This window comes from Asparagus officinalis, chromosome 4, assembly GCF_001876935.1.
Source record: "Asparagus officinalis chromosome 4, Aspof.V1, whole genome shotgun sequence".
NCBI lineage: Eukaryota > Viridiplantae > Streptophyta > Magnoliopsida > Asparagales > Asparagaceae > Asparagus > Asparagus officinalis.
Window position 1 is genome coordinate 70,364,276 of NC_033797.1, and position 7,252 is coordinate 70,371,527.

Below are 7,252 nucleotides of genomic sequence, written 5' to 3' on the forward strand. Positions count from 1 at the left end.
CCATGAAGATCTAACAAGTTTAGCCCAGCCTACTTCCATATTGGGCCTGAAATGAAGCCCATTACCTGATCCAAACAGTGGATGCACTGCTGGAATTAACCCACTCAACGAGCACCCCATTATTGGAACCCATATGATGATGTTATTAAATCTGTGCCAACAAAAATAGTTGAAAGTCCTAGTCTCATGATAAGAAAGTCAACATCAAATTCACCAATTAAACCAGTAAGCAGGAATTCAATTTAAACAGTTAAAAAGCAGCATATTTAGTTGGCGAACCACAACCAAAGCATAGCTGTGCTCATTTAATCTCCCACACAAGCTCTCCATGAAACAAAAAAGAGTCCGCATAAAACATCAGAAATATTTCTTTCCTGTATTCACTCTCAACATTCCGCTACAATGTCAAATACTGAGCTCTCTATTGAAGAACAGAACCGACGACAACCAGCTACGGCCGCTTCTGGGCTCTTCTCGTTTGCAGACAGGCTTGACTACCTCTTGATGTTCTTCGCAAGTGTGGGTTCGTGTGCTCATGGCGCTGCTCTCCCTCTATTCCTCGTGCTCTTTGGGAAGCTCATCGACTCATTAGCTTCTCTTTCGTTACATCCTCATAAGCTGGCTTCGGAGATTTCAAAGGTGACATGAAGTTCAGTAAAAGTCTTTATAATCTTTTTTCTTCGATATGCTTTCTGCTTTGTTTTGTTGTATGTAGTTTGATGATTTCATGAAGTGTTCAACTGTTGAAGGGTATTGCATGTGTCACCTTCATTGCATTATAAAGTATGATTCATTAAAGGTCCTGGGAAACTTCTCAAGTATCTATACGAATCTACCAAAGAATAATTCGTCGTATTAAGAAAAAGTAATAATTGTGGATAGACCCACTATACTATTACTATTGCCCAATTGCAGATAGACCTCGTTTAATTCTATTGTTGTAGAATTACTCTTTAAGTGAGATTATTTTGACTTTTTATCCTTAGAGAGAGATGAAATTATGTTGTTTTCTAATGAATAGACCTCCTGAGGGCGAAAGAGTCAAGAATTTCACTCAGGTCTATCTGCAACAATATAAGTACAGGGGTAATCCATCTGCAATTGAGTGATAGTAAAGGGAGTCTACTTGCAATTAACCCCTAGGAAAACAATATGTATTTGGTGTTTGTTTCATACCTCAGAGAGAAATTCTGCACCAATGCTATTAACCTCGAATATCGTTTTCTTTACTCGCAGCAAGCTCTACAACTGGTCTATCTCGGACTTCTGGTCATGGCATCTGCGTGGATTGGTATGACCTGAAAATTAAAATATCGTAAGACGGGTAACTGAAGATAATGGCACTAAGAATATATGCATTCGCTGATTGATACGCAGGGGTTGCATTTTGGATGCATACCGGAGAAAGACAAACAGCACGTTTAAGGGTTAAGTACATCCAATCTGTCTTACAGCAAGACATGACATTTTTTGATACAGAAGCTAGAGAAGAAAACATACTGTATCGCATTTCAAGTGACGCTATTCTCGTGCAGGATGCAATTGGTGATAAGGTAAAACAACTAGCAATTCTTCTGATCTGTTGATGCAATTCTATAAATGTTCAATTTGGTAGTGCTCCTTTAAAGATCTAGCTAATGCAACAAACCTGAGATCTTGAAGCTCTTCATCCTGTCCAGATGTCTCAAATGACAACTGAAACAAAAAAAAAAAAAAAGGAGATTTGTTAAAACAAAGTAGGCATATCATAATGCTCTTTTATTATTTCTACATTAGGAAGTTGGATTTTGTTCAAAGGATCTTTTGGGGTTAAATGTGCACTAAAGGTTTCTATGTTATATGCAGATTGGTCACTGTCAGAGGTACCTTTCTCAATCTTTTGTTGGATTGGTCATGGGATTTTCCACAGTATGGCAACTTACCCTCCTCGCACTGGCTGTTTTGCCATTAATTGTTGTTGCTGGAGGAACATATGCGATAATTATGTCCAGCTTGTCAAAGAAGGGTGAGAAGGCATATGCTGAAGCTGGGAAAGTTGCCGAAGAGGTATCCAAGATGTACATCTATTATATCTTCTGAATATTTGATTTACTCATGCTTCTATAAAAAAAATTCCTGTGCAAAGATAGCCCTTGAAGATTGAAAAGTATCAAACAGTATTTCCAGATACCAGACAACTTATACAAATCTATCACAGAATATCAACATTATCATGATCTCACATGTTGGTTGATGTCCAGAAGCCGTCCTTTTGATGATGTAAAAAATTCACGGTATGAAAAGTAAACAACCAAGTAAAAATATGAGCACACAATCCATATCTCTCGATGAAGGAAGTTGAGCCATTTAAATGACTTTCTGAAAATGACCATCAGTAGTGATTACTAATGTTGAAGCAAAGTGAAAAGATCGAAATAGTTTGATGATGAACAGCCATTTCTTATTAAGAATGAATATAATATCTAACAAAATCTCATGTCATGAAATCTAACTAAAGGTTTGAAAAATTTACCAACTGCCTATGATTCAATAGATCAACAGCCATCACTAACTTGGTGCCAAACAAAAGATCTAGATGCAACTTTGGTTAGACAGGGTCATGCAGTTAAAGCTCATGATCAAAAAAAAAAAAAAAAAAAAAAAAACCCCTGCATTGCATTATGAACGAACTTGTGGGAAACGTGACAAAGTATATAATATATACAAACAGTGAAGCAATCTCTACGATACAATAGAATCACTCTGGACTCAATAGCACAAACTCTTTCTATATCGATGTTAGTGATCCTTGCTCTACCTTGACCGAAAACAAGATTGACATTTCTGATACTTAATACTGTTTTAATGAATTTATTAGAAAAGAATGATGATTAAAATAACTGTTCGACAGGTGATCTCACAGATCCGTACTGTGTACTCATATGTGGCGGAAGGTAGAGCAACAGAAGAATATTCAAAATCACTTGAAACCGCGCTGAAGTTGGGAAAGAAGAGCGGACTCGCAAAAGGACTAGGAGTCGGCTGTACATTTGGTCTTCTATTCTGTTCATGGGCTCTGCTTCTTTGGTTTGCCGGAATCCTTGTCATTCATCGAGTTACAACCGGTGGCAAAGCATTCACAACAATCCTAAATGTTATTTATAGTGGATTGTAAGCTTTTTCCAAGTAAATATATGGGTAAATTTCACAAAAGCCCCACTTAAGTTTGCACGATTTTGAGACAGCCCCGCTAAACTTTTAAAATGTCACGATTTTGAGGTTATCTTGAAAACAGCCGATCGAACTTAAGGGAGCTTTTGTTGAATTTACCCGAAGTATACTAGTACAGCTTCATAATATTGATCATTTATTTGGCTTCTTCAAGACTCACAGTAGTTATATGTCATCTACAGTGCCCTTGGACAAGCAGCACCCAGCCTCAGCTCTTTCGCCAAAGGACGGGCAGCAGCAAGCAATATAATAAACATGATAGAAAATGTCCCAAATGTCACAAAAGAGTCAGATAAGGGAGTGGTTTTACCGGAGGTCGTAGGCAATATTGCATTCTCTGAGGTTTCTTTCTCCTACCCCTCACGAAAGCACATGATCTTTGAAGACCTAAGCTTGGTAATCAGTGCAGGAAAAACCTTTGCATTCGTGGGCGAAAGTGGATCGGGAAAGAGCACCATCATATCAATGATCGAAAGATTTTACGAGCCAACTTTGGGTACGGTATCTTGTTAAAATTAGACACAAAGAAGGAAGAAAATGTTTATAAATGAAGGGACATGCAAAATGTTGAGTACTTGTATTTAACAGGCAAAATATTGTTGGATGGGCATGACATAAAGGACCTTCAGCTAAAGTGGCTAAGGAACCAGATGGGATTGGTCAGCCAAGAGCCTGCCCTCTTTTCTACCACTATTGCTAGTAACATTCTCCATGGAAATGAGGGTGCACAAATGGAGGAAATTGTGGAGGCAGCAAAGGTTGCAAATGCCCATTCTTTTATACAGAATCTACCAGGTGGCTACATGACTGAGGTAGGTACTTCATATCAACTTCTTCAATTTTGCTCTAAATAAAAAGTAACTATATCCTAATTTATTTGTCAACCAAAGGTCGGAGAGAGGGGAACCCAACTTTCTGGAGGCCAGAAACAAAGGATTGCTATAGCAAGAGCAGTGCTAAGGAATCCTAAAATTTTGCTATTAGATGAAGCTACGAGTGCTCTAGATGCAGAATCAGAACACCATATCCAACGTGCATTTGAAAGAGTAATGTTGAACAGGACAACGATTATTGTTGCACACAGGTTATCTACAATTAGCAACGTTGACACCATCGCTGTCTTAAAGCATGGGAAGATCATTGAAAGCGGCACACATGTGGAATTGATATCAAAGGGAGATGATGGTGAATATGCGAAGATGGTGAACTTGCAGACATCTGCAAACAGCGAAAAGAGGAGCCAAAATAATCTTAGGCAACTAATGTGAGTCCCTTTTGGATAGTTCGTATTTTTCAGCAGAATTTGCAACTGTACAACATTAACATTCTATGCAAACAAAAGTGCGCGCAGATAAAATGTATCATTGTATCCATATTGTTGAAGTTCAGACAAATTTAAATTGCATTACTTTCTCCAGGGATTCATATGAATTGTCAGCTGGATTCGATCAACAAGAAACTGAAGTATATTATGAGAAGGCTGAATCAATGGCGCCAGGAAATCAGAAGAGCCAGGAACATGGTCAACGGAAGTTGGCATCGACATCACCTATTTGGAGAGCAATTAGATTGAATAAACCAGAGTGGCCATTTGGATTTTTGGGGTCAGTGGGTGCTATACTGGCTGGCATGCAAGCTCCTCTTTGTGCTCTGGGGATTACACATGTTCTGACTGCGTTTTATTCTCATAACAAGCACGAGACCAAGCATGAGATCAAAATGATTTCTCTTATTTTCATTGGAGCTGCAATTATAACTGTGCCAATATATACGTTACAACACTATTTCTACACTCTGATGGGGGAGAAACTCACAACTCGCGTTCGACTACTTATGTTCTCAGGTTCTAATTGCTAGCTTTTTTTGTGGACTTCAGTTTCCAGTGTTTTACTTCTGTCTTCAGTTACAAGTTATCTTCATAGGCTCCATTCAGATACCGGAGTAAGGCACTATTTTTATTCTCCCTACACCTTCTAGAACTTGAGAATTATTTATGTGCCAAAACACCTAACAAAATTCTGGCCATTTACTAGTGAAAACTGTTGTTGCATAGAACAATTTCCCTCCTTATATCCAGGATTCCTTCCAAGATTGCTCTAATAAGAAACACCCAGACGCTAATAGGTAGATTGTTTCTATACACTTGGATAGTATGCCTAGGAGGCAAAATCTTACATAACAAAGGTGGTCACCTTATTCTAGTTTCCTGAGAAACCGTGTTGAGTAGTAGATGCAGTTATACAAATGCATTGAATTTTCAAAATTAAATTATCTGCAAATATACATATAATTACGTCATTATTAGTTTCTTCCGACAAGCTGAACTAATCTAGTTTGTCAAAAACTCAGATCAAATTGTTGTAGGGGAGGATTCAGAAAAATTATAAAAGAAATAAATATGAGGTGCTCTTCTCACATTCCGGCTTCATGCAATAGAAAGTCATGTTGTTTAATAAAGAATTTACTAATGTTCTCGATCTGCTGAGCTACTAGCTGCATCCTTAAGAATCAGTCGTATGACATTGTGGAACGTGAAGAAGTTAAAATCATTCTGAATATATTTTGAATAGGCACACATAAAAATCTACACGTGAAACTGAATAACCTTATGGATGATACATTGAGAACGTGAACATTAAATTCTATTTGGTAAGTAGTACAATATCTACTTCATCTCAAAATTGATTTACTATCAATTCAAATCTAGAATTTGGATTTCCAAATTGAAAATCTGTACCATGGGATGTGTCTATTATACATCAACTATCTAGAAAGGATTTCAATATGTTCTATCCATGTATCCCATTCCATGTAAATAAATGTCTTGAGTGTGTGTGCCTGTGTATCTGGTTTTTTTGGCTACATACCCCCCAAATCATCTACATTTATTAAAATACCCCCAAATATTGATATTTATAAAATCCTCCCAAATCTTCAACATTTAGCTAGTATGCCTCAAATGGAATATTCTTAAATGCTCCTTTGTGTTTTATGAGTAATCAAGGGGTACACAGCTCAATGTTGAAGATTCTTATTTCGTCTTTTTTTTGTGATTCAGCAAATTCTTAGATATGTTAAGATCTTTAGCGAATCAAATACAGTATGTTCCCAGCATCTTTAATTATTGAATAGTCCGTCGGTCTTTTCTATGCAGCAATCCTTAAAAATGAGGTTGGCTGGTTCGACCTAGATGAACACAGCAGCGGATCACTTGCCTCAACCTTAGCTGCTGATGCAACACTGGTAAAAAGCACAGTTGCAGACAGGATGTCAAGCATAATTCAGAATATCTCCCTTACTGTCACAGCCTTTGTTATAGCATTTCTGCTAAGTTGGCGATTGGCAGCTGTTGTCATTGCGACCTTCCCTCCTCATTGCTTCATATATAGCTGAGGTACCAGTACCAATGCACCAAAAATTTCTATAAGCTAGTAGTTATAATCTAACACTCTTTAACTATAATGCAGCACCTATTTCTTATGGGATTTGGAGGAGATTACGCCCATGCTTATGCTAGAGCTAGTTCACTAGCACGAGAAGCCATCACTAACATTAGAACAGTGGCAGCGTTTGGTGTTGAAGATCAGATAGTGTCAAACTTTGCACATGAACTGGATCAGCCAAAAAAGAAAGCTCGTTTCCGAGGTCACATATCAGGGTTTGGCTACGGGTTGTCCCAATTGTTCTCATTCTGTTCATTTGCACTTGGTCTTTGGTATGCATCCCAGCTAATTAAGCATGGAACTTCTGACTTCAGTAAAGTCATGAAAGCATTCATGGTGTTGATATTTACTGCATATGCAGTAGCAGATACGCTTTCGATGACACCAGAGATAATAAAGGGATCACAAGCCCTTGGTTCAGTATTCTCTATTCTCGACAGAAAAACAGCAATAAACCCAGAAGAGCCAGGCTCGGAAATTGCTACAGAAATCAAGGGAGAAATAGAATTCAACAATGTAAGTTTTAGGTACCCAACCAGGCCAGATGTCACTGTCTTGGAGGATCTAAACTTTCACGTGGCAGCAGGAAGCAACCTCGC

At 38.0% G+C, this 7,252-nt stretch overlaps 1 protein-coding gene across 1 annotated transcript; it reads left to right on the plus strand.

The window, feature by feature from the left end:
• LOC109837684 (ABC transporter B family member 13-like) lies at window positions 240–6,778 on the plus strand. The gene is made up of 11 exons (XM_020406014.1): window positions 240–639; window positions 1,237–1,291; window positions 1,378–1,553; window positions 1,846–2,046; window positions 2,891–3,150; window positions 3,393–3,706; window positions 3,799–4,022; window positions 4,101–4,474; window positions 4,629–5,053; window positions 6,365–6,604; window positions 6,678–6,778. The coding sequence occupies exons 1-10, from the start codon at window positions 403–405 to the stop codon at window positions 6,601–6,603; spliced, it is 2,505 nt and encodes an 834-aa protein (XP_020261603.1). The 5' UTR covers window positions 240–402; the 3' UTR covers window position 6,604; window positions 6,678–6,778.